Source organism: Pristis pectinata, chromosome 3 (genome assembly GCF_009764475.1).
Source record: "Pristis pectinata isolate sPriPec2 chromosome 3, sPriPec2.1.pri, whole genome shotgun sequence".
Classification (NCBI taxonomy): Eukaryota; Metazoa; Chordata; class Chondrichthyes; order Rhinopristiformes; family Pristidae; genus Pristis; species Pristis pectinata.
The window spans coordinates 41,102,283-41,123,845 of NC_067407.1; the positions used below are offsets into that span (position 1 = coordinate 41,102,283).

General features: G+C 40.4%; 1 protein-coding gene across 6 annotated transcripts in view; it reads right to left on the reverse strand.

Annotated features, from left to right (window-relative positions):
• dnajc6 (DnaJ (Hsp40) homolog, subfamily C, member 6) overlaps positions 1-21,563 on the reverse strand; it is an 88,710-nt gene that overhangs the window by 61,966 nt on the left and 5,181 nt on the right. For 2 of the 6 annotated variants that reach the window (XM_052011622.1, XM_052011621.1), the window contains exon 1: positions 2,953-3,430. The exons of 2 other annotated variants lie outside the window; for them this stretch is intronic. In XM_052011622.1, the coding sequence (XP_051867582.1) occupies positions 2,953-3,205 (253 nt within the window). In that variant the 5' untranslated portion in view covers positions 3,206-3,430. Of the gene's footprint in view, positions 1-2,779; positions 2,808-2,952; positions 3,431-21,563 lie in introns of those variants that run through there. 2 more of the 6 variants (XM_052011627.1, XM_052011626.1) reach the window with 2 other exon arrangements.

The following is a 21,563-nucleotide window of genomic DNA, read 5'->3' on the forward strand; positions in this document are numbered from 1 at the left end:
CACGTGAAGACCCTCTTCTTCTGGTGGTTGTCGTGGTCTCATGACCAGGCCTCATCACTTGGGTATGTCTTTGCTCCAACCCAGACCCGACTGCCACAGAGATAACCCTGGAGCTACTACTGTTGCTATGGAGACGTCACTGGAGCTAGATCCATTATCTCCAAATACATTCCACAAAGAATGTTATAATCCTGTGGGCTCTGGTGGAAAATGAGTTATCTCCTGCTTGTTTTTTTTTTAAAAAAGCTCATGCAGTTGGCCCTGCTTGCTCAGCTGCACAAAATGGTCAGACTTTGGTGATGCAGAAACCTATCTTACACATGCCATTGTATTATGATATATAAGTTAATTCTATGTGCCATTTCCTCATGCACCTGATGCCCCACTAAACTGGAAGGGTCAAATATCTCAGTCTGCCCAAATCTCCTACAGTATTCACCCTTCATTTCACCATCACCCCATGACTGTGTCCCATTTTGTAGCCCTGTAGCAGGATACGATTTGAACTCACTGATTTTTCTCCTCATGACTTCTTTTTTTAAAAATTGTCACGAGGCCTCCAGGGCTTGGAGAGATGTCCTGGTCCTTGGATCTGCTACAATGACAGGCCTAGATTTAAGTCTTTGGATGAGGTTTATTGAAATATCCTTAACTTTAAATCCAGAGTACTACCAACTAAGCCAGGCCAACACCACTGCAGCTTACATTACAATTGCTTCATTGGCTGTACTTTGTTTTTACCTACTCACTCTGCAAGATGTAGACGTTAGTGGCAAGGCCAATATTTATTGTCCATCCCTAACTCGCTTTGCAAAATTAGCAGTGAGCCACGTTCCTGAACTGCTGCAATCTTTCTGAAGTTACTCCTACATTGTTATTGGGTAGTGAATATAAGAACTTAGACCCAGCGATGATAAAGGCAAGAGTGTGTGCAACCTAAGAAAGGAACCAGCAGTAGTGTTCCCACACACCTGCCACCCTAGCCCTTGTTGGCAAAATTTGTGAGCATAGGGAGGTGCTGCCAGAGTGCCAAGGCAGGAAACTGCAAGGTGCTCTACAGATGGTGTATTCTGCAGCCACTGTGCCTCAGCAGTGAAGGGAATGAACATTTAGGTTGGTGGATGCAGAACCAATTAAGTGGTTTGCTTTGTTCTGGACGGTGTTGAGCTTCTTGAATATTTTTGGAGCCAGAGTTATCTAAGCAAGCAAAGTGGAAAGGCACAACATAAACACAATTTTTTTTTCTTTGAAGATAGGTTGATCATATATTTTTAAAAGAAATATCATTAAACACATGAAGTGAACTACTAATAGAGCCATAGACTCATACAGAATGGAAGCAGGCCCTTCAACCCATAGAATACACCAACCCATTTACACTAGTCACATTTCATTTTCCCCACATTCCCATCAACTCCCCTTTCACCCCCCCCCCCACCGCATTCTACCACTCACCTATAGACTAGGGGCAATCTACCAATCTTTATGTCATTGGGAGGAAACCCATGTGGTCATAGGGAGGATGTACAAATTCCACACAAATAGCACAAGAGGTCACTGATGAATCTGGGTCACTGGAGATGAGGCAGCAGCTCTATGAGCTGCACCACTGTGCCAAATCTGTAGAACCCTATCAACTATAAAACTTACAAACACATTTTGCCAACCACACTTGGCAGTATTGTATTTTGTACTGTGATTTTTTTTTTAGATTCAGGAATACACATGAAGGAACAAGATGAACACAATGAAATAGCAGAAACAGTGAAAGATGAGACGAGCAAGAAACATCCAGAGAAGTTTTAAAGCAATACATGCAGTGTTCATTTCAATAGCGAGGATGTGCAGGAAAGGATGATGCTGGAGCATCACTTAATTCGTGTTTTGAAACAATATAGGAAAGATCAAGCACACAGCAAAGTGCAACTTAATTCTGAAAAGCACAGTACAATTATAGCTTTAGATTCAAACAGCATCATCGAAGAAACCAGATACATTGAATTATTGAAAGAAAAAACACACCAAAAACATATCCTACATAGGAATTAATCAAAATAATGAACTTGAGACTGCTTAACATGCAAATAAACCATATTATATTATTAGAAAGTACATAACTTGCTTCAGCATCTGGACAATAGCAATGGAAGGTCAAACAGTTGACAATATCCCCAGCAGCCAATGTATAATTCATATGCACACTGCAAATAAACTGGACCAAAATTTCATTCAAGCAATCCCATCCATAGATTCTGTTCTTTTAATCCTTCTTATAATACCAATAAACAAATTACTTCACAATGATTATCAGTTCATTAACACAAGATTGCACATGAACCAGTTTAAAAAGAGTCAACCCTATAAGTACACTTAAACCAAAATGCTGCATAAAAAGTGAAACGGGAAAAGGTTGTGAAGTATGAATCTAAAGGTGAATACAACGTGTAACAGAAGGACGCCATACTGCTAACTATCCAGAATGCATTTGCCAATGCATTGCGGTGCCCCTCCCCCAACGGTTTCTGTAAGAATTTAGTGATTAAATTCTCTATTTGCAATTTGAAGACTGAAAGAAAGCACATAAGATATATAATTTATGCACTATTGCACCAACATTTCTTTTCCTACGTATTTGAAAAACTAAAGAATTTACTAATCCAGCCGAAGCAATAGAAATATAATAGAAATAACATATAATCGTTTAAAGCCATTAGCGTTTGATTACCAAAGACAATTATAAGTATCATTCCTATTTCAACGACTAGCGAATGCACAGTACCATAGGAAGACATTGTAATGCTGCAGGAGCCAAGAAAGCACAGACGACCGCATACATTTAAGAAATGCACATGAAACTAAATAACTCTATTTGCAGGTACGGGTTTTAAGATAAGAAGGAGTTGAACTCGTGTTATGAATGGCACATGGCATCGACGAGTGAGGAGCAGTTACCTGACCTGTCCATGGTGCTGTAGCGGGCCGGCTGCGGGATCGGACCGCCGGCTGCCGTCGCCCCCGTCGGGTCTGGGGCGGGGGCTGAGGCTGGGGTTGGGGCAGGGGCCGGGGCCGGGGCCGGGATCACCGCCTGTACTGCATCGCCGGCTTGCAGCCGACTATCCAAATCCCCGGGACCGGTGTCCACCAAATGCAACGATTCGTAGCCGTCATAATTGGTCTTCTTGCGATAGTTTCCAAGAAGGCTCATGAGGCACTCAAACAAAAGTCACCAAAAGAAAAATGCTCATTCACAGACAAAGGGGAGAGAGTAAGTCATGACCTTGTGCAATGAACTGGCTCCTGCGAAAACGGATGCAAGGTGGGGAAAGGTCGCGTTTGTTTCCTGGAAAGAGGCAGAAATCGAAAAAAGACAAAACTCCGGCAAACCCCAATAACAAACTTGCAAAGGTCCCCAGCAGCCTCCCTCCTTTAACAGGTCCTTCTCCGGGCTTCCGCCTGGCTCCTTGCCAGGTGCCTGACGAAAACGGTCATCTCCAGCCAGGAGTTGCCTGCAGCTTGCCTGCAAACCTGTCTGCCTTTGAAAATAGTGGTGCTGCTAGCAAATGTGTGGCTTAATGATAAGGTTCTGCAATTAGTGTAAGAATATGTTTAAAGCACACTCATGTGGATTTGTCAAACCTTAGTTTTTCTCATTGATCACGATTATTCTTTTCATCCAGATGCTGTCTTGAAATACTGTCTGTGGAACAACTTCAGCTCTCCAATGCCACATTCTTGATGATGGGGAGCTAATTTGGACAGTTTTATAGCCCAGTCTTGTTTTCACTCATTATATGTACACATCCAGTTTCTGCAGAAGTCACTGAATAGCAGTGAGTGAAAGAAACGCCACGACAATTATCTGAGATGTTTCCGAACCAACAATATGGACCAACAACCCTTGAATGACAATTTATTCTCTTGAAATAAAGTACTTTTATTTGTACATTTGCTGCAACTTTAAGAATATGTCTGATTATTTTGGGATCTTTCTCAAAAAAAAGACCATCTGCAATAATCTCATTGGGACACAAATATGTTTCCTTGACCAACATAAGTCAAACCATAGAACAATCAAACAAGCAAACATTTCATTCCTTAGATGTATGACAACAGTTCCACACACAGATTCAGTCTGAAGAAACAACAGTATGCTCTATTTTCATTGATCAGTTCACCACAGCCTCAATTAAAATAAATACTTATAAAATTAGTAATATAAAAGATTGTACCATCTGGCAATCAAACGTACAAATAGGAAATATCAGAAATCCATAGCAGGTGATAAGTTGGTTAACATTCTGAATTTGATACCTTCTCCAGATCCAGTCTCCTAGATAATTTCATCTGAAATGTTAATTTTTCCTTCAGGTGCTGATCAACCAGTTTTGCTAGTTCTCTTATAGAGTCATAGAGTTATACAGCACAAAAACAGACCCTTCAGACCAGCCCGTCCATGCCGAACAAGTTGCCTAACTGAGCTAGTCCCACTTGCCTGCATTTGGCCCACATCCTTCTAAACCTTTCCTGTCCATGTACCTGTCTAAATATATTTTAAATGTTGTAAAAACCCCTAGTAAATTTCAGTCTACCCCATTTGTTCCAATACACAGTAGAACCTACAACAGTTCAGCCCACCATGTCTGTGCCAATGCCATCTGCCTGCACATGATCCACATCCCTCTGTTCCCTGCCTGTTCAGGTGTCTGCTAAATGTTTCTTATATGTTGCTACCATTCTACCAACTCCCTGGCAACACATTCCAGGCACCTACCACACTTTGTGTTAAAAAAAAACTTGCACATCTCCTTCAAATGTTCCCCCTCTCACCTTAAACCTATAGCCTCTAGTATTTGATATTCCCACTCTGGGAACAAAATTCTGACGATCTACCTTCTCTGTGCCTCTAATAATTTTATGTACTTCTATCAGGTTGGTGTTCAGCCTCGCATGCGACACAATCCAAGCTTGTCCAACCTCTCCTTACAGCTAGTTGTCTCCAATCCAGGCAGAACCCTGGTGAACCTCTTTTGCATCCTCTCCAAAACCTTCACATCCTTCCTATAGTGCGGCAACCAGAAATACACACACAATACTCCAAGGTTAATGAATTGCAAGAAAAAGGACATTTTTGTACTTTTTGTAACAAAAGCTCACATCTAAGCAAAGTTTTATTCAGCTGCAACATGACTTGCTAACCTTTATACTCAGTGCCCCAAATGATGAAGGCAAGCATGCTGTACACCTTCTTTACCACCCTATCTATTTTTGTTGCCACTTTCTGGGAGCTATGGACACACCCCAATGCTCCTAAGGGTTCTGCCATTTAGTGTATACTTTCCTCTTCCATTTGACCTCGCAAAATGCACCACCTCACATTTATCTAGATTAAACTCTATGTGCCATTTCTCTGCCCAAATTTCCAACTGATCTATATCCTGATACATCTATTGATGACCTTCCTTACCATCGACAACTCCACCAACTTTCATGTCATCTGCAAATGTACTTGTTAGACTACCTACATTTTCATCCAAATCATTTATATATATTACAAACAAAAGAAGCCCCAGCAATGATCCTCGCGGAATGCCAGTGGTCACTGACCTCCATTCAGAATAAAACCCACCACCACTTCCTTCTCTGTCTTCTATGACCAAGCCAATTTTGTACCCAACACACCAACTCAACCTGAATCCCATGTGACTTAGTAATACAATGGAGGAGAATTCTGATTCTTTGGTTATTTGCAGGAAAATCACACATATAGTTTTACACATACTTTTAGAATTTAAATATTGATCTTGATCTAGGGAAGAATTTTCCCCACAGCCTACATGTTCAGGGAGAAGAATGTCAGAATGGCTGCATGCCTTTTTTTCCCACAATGCCACAATAATGAGTATACAAGATAACCAAATATGGGATATATCAAATTTGCAAATGCATTTGGCTCTTTTCTCTCTTTCCTGAAGACAGAGATTCATATCATGTTATGGTTTCACAAGTACTGATCACCTTGTATGTCACCAAGAGGCAAAATTCTGGATGTTTCATACTTTGTAAACAGTAGATCTCTGTGACAAAGACCAAATGAGACAGTAATTACAATTTCCAATACTGGGAATACTGGATTATCAGAACATGACTTGAATTAAAATATTTTTGTGTTGCAAAGGATTGTCTACATGTTTGCTGAAAGTCCATCTCCAGATTTAATTGATCTACCACTGGTGGCTGTACTTTTATCCAATAAGCACCAAGCTCTGGAACTCCCTTTCTGAAGCTCTCCACCTTTCTAAGTCTATCCAATCTTAGGATATTCCTCCAGATGAATCAGTTTGTCCTGGTCTAACAGCTGCTTACCTCACTAGGTACGACAATTTGTTTAACAACATGTATTTGAACAGTTAACAGCATTAAAACTGCTGCACAAATAATAAGGTATTTGTTGTTACGGGATCGTTTCTTTGGTACTTTGTACTTGTAAGAACCTTTGTCACTCAGTGAAAGCTCAACATCCTGTCTGATCTTCCACAATGTTTGCTGCTTACTCTAAACATATGTCCAGCGAACACTGCTGGATGGGGCTCGTATTCAGCTTGGAACCATAAAGGAGCATGCCAGCAATAGGGCTTTAAACTGTGATCACCTTCGCCTTCAGCAAGCAGATAGGCTTACCATGTATCAACCCATCATGCATATCAAAGGCAAATGGCAAGCTTCCTCTGATGTTATCAAGTAGATTTGGAGAAATTGATAACTGCAATCCCAATGAACGGATGATGTGCCTTGACCCTTTATTTTTGCCTATGCACGAGCTTCTCTTCCTCATCATGATAATGGGGCTGTTTATGCAATGAAATATGAACCAAGAATAATTAAGCATAAAACAAATTACGCACAAATGGCAGACTGGTGAGTAAAATCAATTACTACATGGAGAAAAATGTGGTAAAACATATTTGCAAATGCTTTTAATAGCAAGTCAAGCAATACACACCCTTGATGAGAGTTGCTTGATCTGGACAGGTTGTCCAACACTCCCACTCTTTCTCATGGGTGAGTTGTGTAAAATGGACATGCACTTTGCATGAACTAAAGAATTTAATCCAAACTTAATTTCAATAAATTTTCAATTTAAAGAAGGATTGAATTGCGACCTCATTCACTCTAAAATGACATGATGAGGAAAAAAAGAATATTCTGCCAATCAGTTGCGCAAGATTGAAGATTTTTGTCCCAACCTAAACCTGCTGGTTACAGTTGGCACAGTGCTGCATTCAGGATTTACATATCTGTATTTTGTGTCTCTTTAGCCATTGGAATTATTTTTGTGACACAATAGCCAGAAAAGCACATTATAATTGTGAACCTTGTAGTCCCTGAGTGTACCTCATGATCACTGTGAACCTTGAAGAAATGACTAGATATGAAGGTGGGTGGGATCTTTGGGGAAGAGCAGATAAAACTTATATAAATTAGATAAATACCACAGAATTAATTACCAAACCATGCGGAAGTAAATGCACACTGAGCATTTTTTCTAGCTTTTGGAAAGCAAAGAGTTACAGATGCTGAAAATCTGAAATAAAAACAGAAAATGCTGGAGATACTCATCAGGCAAGATCTGTGGAGAGAGAAACAGTGCTAATGTTTCAGGTCACTGACCTTTTTTTTGATGAATGTTCATGACCTAAAATATTAATTCTGTTTCCCTCTCCTCAGATGCTCCCTAACCTGTTGAATATCTCTAGCATTTTCTGTTTTTCTTTTAGGATTAGCTGATTATTAACTGTAGATATTGAAAAAAAATCAGCTTTTAGTTTTTAAGTTTATATACTTTTCTAGATTTTAACAATAAAATATAGCATTCAAGTTGACTGAGGTATAACATTTATAATATGTGTTATACACATTTCTCCTACATGTGGGAAGAAAAGACAATTTGCTTTTAAATTCATTTTTCTCCCTTGCTTGCTTTCACATCTTCTGTTTCATGACATCTGACAATGTGGGTAGGTGACTGTGGTGTGAAAGATATTGCCTAAAAAGTTATTGGTGTCTCTCACTGCAGTTTCAAGAACAGCCTAGAAGCAACCATTTTATGGATAGTCAGATTTTCAGAACAAACATGCTAGTTTTATTTATGAATTTATATCAAAACAAAACAATGAAATGATAATCAACAAACCATATTTTGTCCTGTCCACGAACCAGTAAGTGTTCCCTTATGTAGTACATGGCGGGTTTAGGAAAAGAACCCTTTCTCTTGGGGTAACAATTATAATTTCAGAGACCTTTGACAAGAATGTCAAAACCAATTAAAAATTCTTTCATGTTTGTTACTCTTCCTTCACTTTGGACCAGTGGGAGTACTTTCACTTCTGAGTTCAAGACCCACTGTGAGATGTGAACACATAATCTAACCATTTATTTGTTTCCCTGGGAGTGGGTGACATGCCCAGCCTATGCTCATTTCTCTATGTTCTCACTCTCTAACTGCTCCCATGCACTCATTGACCAGATAACCTTGTTTACAGCCCCCCTCTCCTCCCTCCATGCAACTTAACAAGCTTCTTTTGTCTCCTTCCGAGCTCTGGCTAAGGGTCTTCAACCTGTCTGTTTCTTTTCCACCAGATGCAGCCTGACCTGCTGAGTATTTCCAGCATTTTCTGTTTTTATTTTAGATTTCCAGCATTTGCGTTTTTTTGATTTTCACTTAATCTCAACAATCCAAATACCACAATTAATGACATCTTAAAGGAAGGTCTTATTTACCCTTTCAGATGGACATATTCAGTGAAACTATCTGATGAAGGACAGGAGTTCTCTCAGATGTAGGGGCCAATACTTAACCCAAGTCTCTCAATATTCACTGCCTTGGCTCACACAAAGAAAGCAGTGAAGCTCTAAAGGAATAACAGAATTCTGAAACAAAGGAGCAGGAAGACACCATATAGCCCCAGAAACATATTCTGTCATGGCCACTGGCACCACATATCCAGCACTCACCTTTGATGCATAATCCCCTGACATATTTACCAAGATAAATATATCAATCTCAATCATGAAAATTTTAAATTAACCCAGAATCCACAGCTTTTGGGGGGAATAAATTTGAGGTTTCCATCATATTGTGAGTCAAAACCTGCTCCTTGATCATCCCTAAGTGACAATGGCTCTAATTTTAAGACTGTGTCTCTTTATCTGGTATCCCCCACCAGAGGAAGTATTTTCTCTGCATCTACCTTATCGAATCCCCTTACTATTTTAAACACCCCTATCAATCAACATTCTAAAATCAAGAAAATAACTTTATGGAACTGGTCCTCATAATTTAACTCTTTACACAAATTATTCTGACTGTACAGGTTTCCTTCCAGCAGCTCATGCTGAAACATTATTTCATGATGGGAAGGAAGTAAAAAAAAAGAAAATTGGGAAGAAACAATGGTGGACCCTGCCCATTGGAAATTGGACAGGTGGGCAGGTAGAAATACACATGTTACTTACCTGTTGCTGACATGACATTATTAACCTATGGGGGATGAAGGCAGTTGGTTACAGAGAAGGGTGGTGGAAGGAGTTGGTGAGGCAAAGTTTCCTTTCTGGATTTATGGAAATCAAGGGCCTGGAATATTAATGTGCTCCCAAATGCTTGACTTGAGGGGGGAAATTTTCACAGCTTTCCTACCAGGTGAAGCAAGTCAGCAGAAAAAAAAAGAGGAAAGCTAAAAAAAAATTAATCATGCTTTAATTCTCATTCCCACACATAATATTCATGACCATGCAAGCTGTTTTTAAACACAGTTACAAGCAAAGTTACCCAGCAATACAGCGTCAGTCTGTAGCATCCAAAGGGTGGTACAGTGACCCTGCAGGTAGTGCAGCCTCCTCACAGCTCCAGTGACCCAGGTTCAATGCTGACCTTCTGTTGTTTGTGTGGAGTTGGCACATTCTCTCTGAGAGTGTGTGGGTTTCTCCCAGGTCCTCTAATTTCCCCCACATTCCAAATGTGTACTGATTGGTAGGTTTATTGGCTACTGTAAATTGCCCCTAGTATAGGTATCTGGTGAGAGAGTTGGGGGTGGAGGGGTTAATAGGCATGTGTGAGAGAATAGGTTCCAAAGAAAATAAATGGGGGAATGGAATTGATGGGGTTGTTCTGTGAACCAACATAGATGCATTGGGTCAAGTGACCTCATTCATAAGGAAATATGAAATACATAAATATCCACACAGCACATAGATACAATCTCAAATATTACAGAACCAAAGTATATTCTCATGAGCAATTTACCACCCTGCACCAGGATTAAATAAAGGTCCATAATTTATTGTAACTATATTTATAATCATTTATAAAAAAAAGTCCTTTGTAATTAAAACCACATTAATGAGATGAAAAAACGGGTCCTAACACGATGTTTGCAGCCTCTGTTACTGTAAAGGGTACACACCCTAAAAGGCATGAACTCTCTATTGTCTACAGTTGCTGACTGACCTTGTAAGCATTTTCAGCTTTTTCTTCCCTAATTGCACGTCTCCAATATTTGCAGAATTTCAAAAATTAATATTGAGCAGGTAGTTGAGTGAAAGATGCCTGCACAGATTTGTAACCAAAATTGAATTAAATTCTCAATGTTTTCAAAGATAAAAGGTAACATCTGTTAAGGTAAAATATTCTCCAGACTTGGTATTAAGCAAAAAATGTGCAGGTGGCATAAAAGTCACATCTGCATGGTTACTTTTCATCTCAATCCCTTTTTATTCTGCAGAGACAGAATTTCTAACTATCAAATTGAATATTTTATGTTGGATTTTTTTGTGCACCTCAAATGTTTAGTACTTAAGTTTAAGAAATATGAAACTATCCATTTCAGCAGGAAAAATAAAATGGTGCATCTGAATGGGGAGAGATTGCAGAGTGTTAAGAAACAGAGGGAACTGGGTGTCCTACATGATTTGCTAAAGACTAGTATACAGCAAGCAAGTAATTAGGAAGGCTACAGAATGTTGTCATTTATTGCTAAGGGAACTGAAGACAAAGGTTCTTCTGTCAGATGAGGCATTGGTGAGAGCACATCTGAAGTGTAGTGTTGGTCTGTTTATTTAAGCAAGAATGTTAATGCATTGGAAGCAATTCAGAGGAGGTTTACTGGACTGATACCTGAAATAGGTTTGTTGTCTAATGAAGAAAGATTGGACAGGTTAGGTGTGTATCTGTTGAGTTTAGAAGAGTGAGAGAGGACTTGATTGAAACATACAGGATCCTGAGGGATCCCAACAGGGTGAAAATAGAGACAACGTTTCTTCATATGGCAAGACCTGGAACTAAAGGTCACTGTTCAAAAGTAAGAACTCGCCTGTTTAAGATAGAGATGGGAGGCAAAATATTTTTCTCAGAGTTATGAGATTTTTGAACTCTCTTCTTCAAAGAGCTTGGAAGCAGAGCCTTTGAATAGTTTTAAAGCAGAGGCAGATAGATTTTTGAGAAGCAAGAACATAAACGGGAAGGTGGACAGAATATTATCATTAATTGCTAGGGAAACTGAAGACAAAGATACAGAGGTTGTCCTTCAGTCAGCTGAGACATTGGTGAGACCACACCTGAAGCACTGTATGCAGTGTTGGTCTCTTTAAGCAAGAATGAAAATGCATTGAAAGCAATTCCAAGGACACATACAGGACTGATAGCTGAAATAGCTGTGTTGTCTAATGAAGAAAGATCGGACAGATTAGGAAAATGAGAATTTGGAACTGAGATCCCATCAAATCATGATATTACTGAATGGTGGAGCAGGTCTGAGGGGCCAGGTGGCCTTCTCCTGCGCCTAATTCATAAATTCACATGTTTAACTGAAGCTTAAGGTGTCATTATGCTTTATGCTTTATTTATGTTTCATTACATGTAATTGAGGTTTGCTTTGAAGTGAGCTTCATAACTTAAAGCAGTCTTGGACATATCAAAATTCAACACGGTGAGACAATAGAGCAAAGTTATTGTGTCTTTCAGCTGCCACCAGTGAATTTGGAAATCAAACAAAGGACTGCAGAGGGGAATTGTACAATGCTGGATAGATCCAATAGGCAGAAAAATATTTAAAGTTTTGGCATCTCAAAATCTATTAATTAAGAATACTACAGGCAGCAGCAAAGGACCATATTAAAAATTAAAGTGGTAGCATAATGTGAATTCTGCAGTGCACATCTGGAATTTCAATAAACCTTGGGACTGACCAGTAAATTATTTAATATGTGCTTGTTTTGTTGCAAATTATTCTTAAGAACTGAATGCTACTATTTGATACACTGTGCAGTTTTTTTAAAAAGTGATACGTGAATATGTGTATTGTTCTTTAGAAACTCACTGTTCTGTTACTTTTAAGATTATTTCTGTCGATAAATTCCTTTGTAAGTACATAGTAGGAAAGCAGCTGATTAGGAATATGATTAGAAATTATTAATAGAAGTAGAGAGAAAGGTGATCTAATTGAACACGAAGGGTACATTGCTGCTGTTTTCACCAGTTGTTAACAGTTCAGTAATGGCCTTAAAGTAGGACCAATGGCTTTCCTGCAATGTGGCACCAAAGATAACCACCCACATTCCCAACTAACTCATGGCAAATCCAAACTACCTCCAGATATTTAAAAGCATTTCAATCTTCTGGTAATTAAGGCAATAGCCCCCTTTCCCTGTGGCAATCTGGTATATTGATGTAAGTTCCGTATAGCTATTTTTGTTTGAGAATGGTCAGACCGAGCAAGTGCACACTCTGAGCAGTTCTGTGGAAGGTGAGAACAGAGTAAAGAGACAAACCAAAGCCAGGTGTCACATTTATTTTTCTGAAGGCTGCTGCCCATAAACATAGTCTAGACTGCTGGGACATTCAGTCTCTGTATATCCCAATCTCCCTCATGCCACCTCACACCATGGCCATACCTCTCCTACCCTGCCTGTTAACTTTACAGAGACCAAGTTATCGTTGTTGATCCCAGCCTGAACCTGAAGCCTCAGTCCATCAAACTACATGGACACACTTGGTTACTGCCTTGTACTTTACATGACAAAATGAGGTGAGAAAAGGCCTCAAAATTGCAAAGGCCTCATTGCAGCTGACCCAACTCTTTCACTGGTCAGTCACCTCAAAGTCAAAACCAACCCCAATGATTACAGTAGGCCATAGACACATTATCTCTGGAAACCAATGGGCTGGTTGAGCAATGTATTTCATGTGTAGGGCAGATATTTGAGAGTTTTGTTGGAGTTTAGCAGTCAGAGAAAATTTAGCTTTCATGCAAAGATATCCCTTTGTACACCATTTTTAAAAAAAGTTGACCCCTTGGAGCAAAATTCACCAGTTCATTATTTTAAATGATTAGCACAACACATCAGTTAGCACAGATGAAAGCTAGGAACTTTCACGCAGAGGATCAACGTATTGTCATTTTACTTCTGCGTTCTGGCCTGGGTGTTAACAATGAAAGAAGATGGATTAGGATGAGCAACAAAAGGTGGTTGCCTTTTGTGAGATATTGGCTTTTTTTCTGTGAGAAGTGAAAATGCATGGTTCACTGAAATTGAGTTCAATTTCACTGATGCAGCCTGTTATTTTTGCAACAGTTGTTTTGAGACAGGGTAAACGAAGATGACAACAACTGACAGTTAAAATTCTTTAAAAAATTCAATTAAATCTTGAATTGAATATGTAAACTTTTTTTGCTGCAAATGACTTTGCAAAAGCGAAGAAGTGCATTTATCTACTTCTAACACTGGCTCCAACCGAGCTCGGAAGAAGACATTTGAAAATTGGTTACATTAGTGAATGGCATGAGTGTTGTGTCCCAGTCCTATAAGGCAATAGTACAAGTTTAACAGATTGAAACAGCTGCCAGGTGAAACTATTGCAGGATTAAGAGTCATAAAGGGTCATATAGAGTATTACAGCACAGAAACAGGCACTTCAGCCCAACTAGTCCATAGCGCCTGATCTTCTGCCTAGTCCCATCTACCTGCACCCGGACCATATCCCTCCAAACCCCTCCCATTCATGTACCTATCCAAACCTCTCTTAGATGTTACAATTGAACCCACATCTACCACTTCTGCTGACAGCTTGTTCCACACTTGCACCACCCTCTGAGTGAAGAAGTTTCCCCTCAGATTCCCTTTATATATTTCACCCTTCACCCTAAACTTATGTCCTTTAATTCTAGTCTCACCCAACCTTAGGGGAAAAAGCCTGCAGCATTCACTCTTATCTGGACTCCTCATAATTTTGTATACCTCCATAATATCTCCCCTCATTCTCCTGTGCTCAAGGGAATAAAGTCCTAACCTATTCAACCTTTCCCTATAACTCTGGTCCTCAAGTCCTGGCAACATCCTTGTAAATTTTCCCTGCACTCTTTCAAGCTTATTGATATCTTTCCTGTAGATAGGTGACCAGAACTGTACACAATACTCTAAATTAGGCCTCACCAACATCTTGTACAACTTCAACATAACATCCCAATTCCTGCACTCAGTGCCCTGATTTATGAAGGCCAAAGTGCCAAAAGCTCTCTTTATGACCCTATCTACCTGTGATGCCACTTTCAAAGAATTATGGATCAGTATTCCCAGGTCCCTTTGTTCTACCACATGCCTCAGAGCTCTAACATTCACTATGTAAGTCTTACCCTGGTTTGTCCTCCTGAAGTGAATCACCTCACACATCTGCATTAAATTCCATCTGCCATTTATCAGCCCATTTACTTAGTTGGTCAAGATCACGCTGAAAGCTTTGGTAGCCTTCCTCACTGTCCACTATGCCACTAACCTTGGCGTCATCTGCAAATTTGCTGATCCAGTTTACCATGTTATCATCTAAATCATTAATATAGTTGATAGATAATAACGAACCCAGCACAGATCCCTGCAGCACACCACTAAACACAGGCCTACAGTTTGATCGACAACCATCTACTACCACTCTCTGGCTTTTCCCGCTAAGCCAATGTTGAATCCAATTGACTATTTCATCCTGTATGCCAAGCGACTTAACCGTCTGCACCAGTCTCCCATGTGGGACTTTGTCAAAGGCCTTGCTAAAGTTGATGTAGACAATGTCCACCGCCTTTCCCTCATCGACCTTCTTGGTAACCTCCTTGAAAAACTCTATAAGATTGGTTAGACATGACCTACCATGCACAAAGCCACGTTGACTATCCCTAATCAAGCCCTGTCTATCCAAATACTTATATATCCTGTCCCTTAGCATATCTTCCAATAATTTACCCACGACTGATGTCAGGCTCGCTGGCCTATAATTTCCTGGCTTATTCTTAGAGCCTTTCTTGGACAATCTCTTGCATTTCTTATACTCCCTAAGCACCTCATTTGATCCTAACTGCCTATGTCTGACATGCACTACCTTCTTTTTCTTTGCCAGGGCCTCAATATCCCTCGGTAACCAAGGTTCCCTAAATCTGCTAGCCTTGCCTTTTATTCTAACAGGAACAGATAGATTCTGTACCCTCAATATTTCATTTTTGAAAGCCTCCCACTGACCAAGCATCTCCTTGCCGGAAAACAGCCTATCCAATAGGATTTGTGATAGATTTGCGATGGATTGCTCAGCACCGCATAAGTTGTGGAATCCTAGATGTGCATATTCAAAGGAGGCTGTTTGGCAATATTACGAGCCACGTTGCTACTTGGTGAATGTCACTTTAAGGCACCTGGACAGTAATGTAGTTGTGTGTGTGCATGGTGTTATCTGATCACTGCAAGACTATATCTGGAGCGTACTGGCTGTGAGAGAGAGAGAGAGGGGGGGAGATGGGGACAGAGAGAGGGAGAGAGAGGGAGATGGGGAGAGAGAGAGGGAGGGAGAGAGAGAGAGCAAGAGCGCCAGTGTCTGTATCTATGGATGAAGAACAATAGCTGTGACTGTCACTATACAATCCATGTATGGATTTTTGGAGAAATCTGTGGAGTCCACTTCATCGTTAACCTGTACTGGAAAGCAGGTATTTCTGTGGGCAGCTACAAATCGAGTGCCCTCGGTGTGGCAGATACTTTGGAACAAAGAAATGGAGATCTTCAGTGACTGAGGTGTCGTATGGGTTCCATCGTGGAACATGTGGATTTTGTAAATTCTCTCTACATTATCTCTACATTCTCTCTACAATCTACTGTGGTTTTGCAAAAGCCTTTGCTCATTGTTCTACCTTATGACTTGCTGAACTGAACTTTGAGAACTATTTCTAGATTTGGGGTTTGGGAATTTGCCACACACACACTTCGAGTTTATTTTTGGGGTCAATGTTTAATATCTAACTTTTTTTCTTATTATTACAAGTAATTATTAATAAATAGATTTTAACATTTATACATGGCTCGTTGTGTTTGTATTGTTGCTGGTATGTAACAGCAAGAAGAAACTGAACTTCAAGCAGCATTTGATATTGCCCGGGCAATGGATTCACAGTCCAGTAGGCAAAGGACTTGCAATGTTATCCAGACAAGGCTCAGGGTGTTAATAAGACATGGCCCAGCTCTTCAGCATCTTCACGAAAAAGGAGGAACTTTTTGAAAGGGTGTAGTCATTGCAACAGCATGTAACAGCACAGATACCTGTTTTAATTGTGGTATCAAGGAACATTTGTCAACAGTTGTTTGAAGAGTAAAGTGATGTCATGACAAACCCAGGCAACCAAGCAGGATGAAGCCTATTGAGCAGAGCTTCACAGATATGAACATGCACACACACATGCTTAGCAAGGACCCTGAGGTGTGTTTCATGAAGAACTTAGAACCATTCAAGGTATGAATATCAAGATTCATCTGAAGGAGAACGCTACATGTTGGTTCTTCAAATCACAGTCTGAACCCTAAAGTCTGAAGGAAAAGATTGTGGAAGAGACCACAGGAACATTGAATTGGCTGAGGTTTCTCACTGGGCTGTACCAGTCTTTCCTATTGTGAAGACAGATAAGTATCAACAAAGAAGCAAAGGCAGACAGATACCTGTTACCTCTGGTTGATGATTTGTTCATGCAGCGAGTAGGAGAGAGCTTCACAAGCACGTCACAAGTTGGACAAAGGTTCAAAGGAGGACTCAACAGTATATACTCATCTTGGGCTATTTTAATACAACAGATTTCCTTTCAGGATAGCATTAGCTCCAAGCATTTTCAGAGGACATTGGGCAGCTTCATCCAAAGTCTGCCAGGTATCATAGGCAACAGAGATGACGTCTTGAGATCTAGAAAGACAGAGCATAAACACAAGGAGAAGCCAGAAGGTGTACATTGATTCTGAGAAGCAGGAGGATGGATGAAGAAAGACATATATCTTTGCTGTCCCAGCAATGCTCTTTCTGGGCTATAAGGTGGATGCTGATGGACTCCACCAAGTTGAGGACAAAGTCAAGGCAATGTGGCTTAAGGCAATGTGACCGCAAGAAACTGCAGAGAATTGTGGAGGACCGAGCCCAGCACATCACGCAAACCAGCCTTCCCTCCATGGACTCTGTCTATACCTCTTACTGCTCTGGTGAAGCAGCCAGCATAATCAAAGACCCCGCCCACCCAGGTCATCCTCTCTTCTCTCCTCTCCCATCAGGCAGAAGATACAGGAGCCTAAGGGCACATACCACTGGGCTCAAGGACAGCTTCTATCCCACTGTGAAAAGACTATTGAAGGGTTCCCTTATACAATGAGATGGCTCTTGACCTCACAATCCACCTTGTTATGACCTTGCACCTTATTGTCTACCTGCTATGCACTTGCCTGTAGCTGTGACACTTTACTCTGTACTCTGTTATTGTTTTTACCTGTACTACCTCAATGCACTCTGTACTAACTCAATGTATCTGCACTGTGTAATGAATTGATCTGTATGAACAGTATGCAAGACAAGTTTTTCACTGTACCTCGGTACAAGTGACAATAATAAACCAATGCCAATACCAATGTTGGATGAACCTCGTCCCACCAACTTGACAGATTCAAGAATTAGCAATTACCATGGATGTTTCCTGCCATATTCATGCACCATGCTGGGCCCTCTAAAGGAACTGTTGAATCACAAAACAACATGAAAGTTCTGAGAGTCAAAGCAGTTGCTGCTGAGTTCAATGTTCTTGTCCATTATGATTCAGTAAAGTCATGCTGCATAGCCTGACTGCACTGGTGTGGTTTTGTCACACTGTACGGAGAGTGGAAGATGAGCAACTGATTGGTTGTGCATCAAGATCTCTCCCCAAAACAGAGAAGAAACAAACAATAGGACAAAGAATGTTCAGCTATCTGGAGCTGCCAGTGTTTTGCCTTCTTCAATCTCCATCCTTCTCCCCTTCACTTTTGGAAGAAACAAAATTTGATTCTTTTCATCCACTGAGATGTGTTTTTGAAAGAAGTCAGTTCATTGAACATGCTCTCCAGCATGTGCCTGTGAGTGGACATTTTCCTTTTGATGATTTGTTTCGGATATCCTTCGAGATTTCTTAGAATCTACTGCACGTAGATCAGTTACGGACAAGTGACAAATTCCCAAAGTAGTTGCTTGTCTGAATTGTTACAATTTTCGAGGTGAACCCAAGAGGATCCCTCGGCTGGCCTGTGCCAGAGCGCAGAGATGGACATTAACACTGGCTCTGTCCTGGAGTACAGGAGCAGACAATCAGATGTGGGTGCACTGAGTTGACAGCCAGTTAGTGCATCCTCATGTGAGATACTCTTCCTGGGTGACCTTATTGCAATACAAGAATCACAACCCAATAGCTTGCTACCATGACAAGGCAAGACTCTTATCCTGTTGCAGGTATACAACCACATATAGCATGGATGGGAAGGAGAAGGTGAGGGTGACACATCATTGCAACATTACAGGAAAAATCACCAATTAATCATCCAGAATGCTGTGGTTCTTTGGGAATCCAGAGTTGCTGTTCCATTACAAGGAAGAACAGTCATTCTAAAACAGTTCTATGAGTTGTTTGATACATTAAGCAAGTTGTCAGGTTTATTTGGTGACCGGGAGTAGCTGGTAATTGGAAGATACTGTGAGCGGATTTAATCAATGTCAAGATTGTTGCAGCAAGCCACCAGTAGCTCTTCTCATCACCTGGCCCTGGCCAAACAGACCTTGGTCAAAGACACAGGTGAACTGTGCAAATCAATTAATGGGAAAGATAATCCTGATTGTAGTGGATACACATTCAAAGGGGATAGAGGCAGTTCCTATGGTACTCAAATGAAGACATCACAGTCAACAGTGACCTTCACTACACATGGTCTTCCAGAGTTAGGTGTGACAGACAGTGGAACCGATTTCACTTCTGCTCAACTTGCTGTGTTGTGCAGAAGGAATGGCATAGGCTATGTGCACATGGCTCCACACCACCCAGCCTCAAAGAGCTGGCTTAAAGGGCAGCTCAGACTGTGGAAGATGGACTGAAAAAGATGAAAGAAAGTGAAATTAAGACAAAAATTAAACTTTTCTTCTTTCACCACCAGAATGCACCACATACAACCACAGAAGACATTTGCTGAGTTTCCTGATGGACAGATATTTCAGAATAAATTTGGTTTTAATGAAGCCAGAACTTATTTCCACTGTGAGTCCAAACAAATGAAGCAGAAGGAACAACATGACACCAGAGCTTGTGATCGCCACTTTGAAGTAGGCAATACTATATTTGTGCAAGGAAGCTGGTTATTGGGTTGTATTAATGATTGCGCAGGACCAGTTTCACCTGTGGTTCGTGTGAATGAAGGTCATATGATGAAGTGTTGTCAATACCACATAAGACCTCGTACATCCCAGTCATCAACTGGACCAGGTGAGGATTTGCTGGAATCAGAAACTGAACTGAAACTAGTGACTGATGGACTTGGTGGGCCATAGGACCTGTTTCTGTGCTGGATGAATCTATGACTGATATTGTGAAGCAGTACTGACTCATCTTGAAAACAGTTACGTTCCAGCATCTACTGAGCTTCTTATCCGCAATGAACAAGGAAACCACAGCTCAAATCTGTAACTACGGAGATGATTGTTATATGGTTTTGTTGTACTTCCTTGATTATATCTATGTTTCCATCCACATTAAAGAGGAGAGACATGGTAATCCTTGTTAGGAGAAGTTCCTTTAAAATATGCTGTGATTTTTATTGTTATCAACTCCCTCTAAAGGTCAGGTGATAACAGAAAATAAATAGTATTGCTATCAGAGAAGCATATGATGAAAATTGTTTACGAACATTAGAACTAGGAACAGGAACTGGCCAAATGGCCTTTGTGCCTGCTCCATGATATAAGAAGATCATGGCTGATCTTAGCCTTTGATTCACTTTCTTACCAGTTCATTAATGCTTGATTCCCCTATAGACAAGCAATCTGACTCTCTACCTTGAATATATTCAAAGATGCAGTCTTTACAGCTCCCTGAGACAGAGAATTCTGTAGATTCATGACTCATTCAGAGGGTACAGTAACATGGTGTTTGCTGTTGGGCTAGTAGTCAGAGGTCTGGACCACTGATCCAGAGATACAAGTTTGAATGCCGACATGGAATTAAAAAATAAGACTAGTGTCAGTAATACGAACATGACCTACAGACCATCTCAGCCTTTCCTCATACATTAAACCCTTCATTACCAGAGTCAAATTAATGGATCGTTTCTGAACTTCCTTCAATGTAAGTACAATGCTTCTTAAATAATGAGACCAAAACTGTCTGTAGTACTTCATGTGTGATGTCCCTGTATAGCTGCAGCAAGTCTCTCCTTTTGTTATAGCCATCCCTTTTTCAATTTGCCTTCTCAATTACTTGCTGTAGCTTCATTCCAACTTTGTGTTTTATGCCTGGGGACACCTAGGACCCTTTGTGCAGCACCATTCAGTAGTCTCTTCCATTTAAATAATATCCTGCTTTTGTATTCTCACCAAAGTGGATAACCTCATATCTCCTGACATTATACATGAGCTGCTAACTTTATGCCCATTTGTTTAACCAATCCACATCTCTTTGCAGACACGTGTCCTTCTCACAAGTTGCCTTTCTACCTACCTTTGTATCATCAGCAAATTCGGCCACAATATACTCAGTCCTTTTGTTTAAGTCTTTCAGATAGATTGAAAATAGCCGAGGCCCCAGCACTGCTCTCTGTGCCACCCTACTTATTATTGCGTGCCAACCTGCAGAAGATTCATTTATCCTGACTTCCTGTCAGTTAATCAATCCTTTATCCATTCTCGTATATTACCTCCAATCCCATGAGCTCTTACATTGTGCAGTACTCTTTTGTGTGGCATCTTATCAAATGCCTTCTGCAAATCCGAATACATTCCATCTTCTGGTTCCCCTTTGTCCAACCCGCTTGTTATAGCCTCAAAGAACTTTAATTGTTAAACATGGTTTCCTTTCATAAAATCACATTCATTCTATTATAAATTTCCTACTACTATTCCTTTATACTATTCAGTCACTTTCCAGATAACAGATGTCAGGCTCACTGGCCTAGTATCCTAATTTTTGCCTCCTGTTTTTGGACTAGTATCCTGTGTT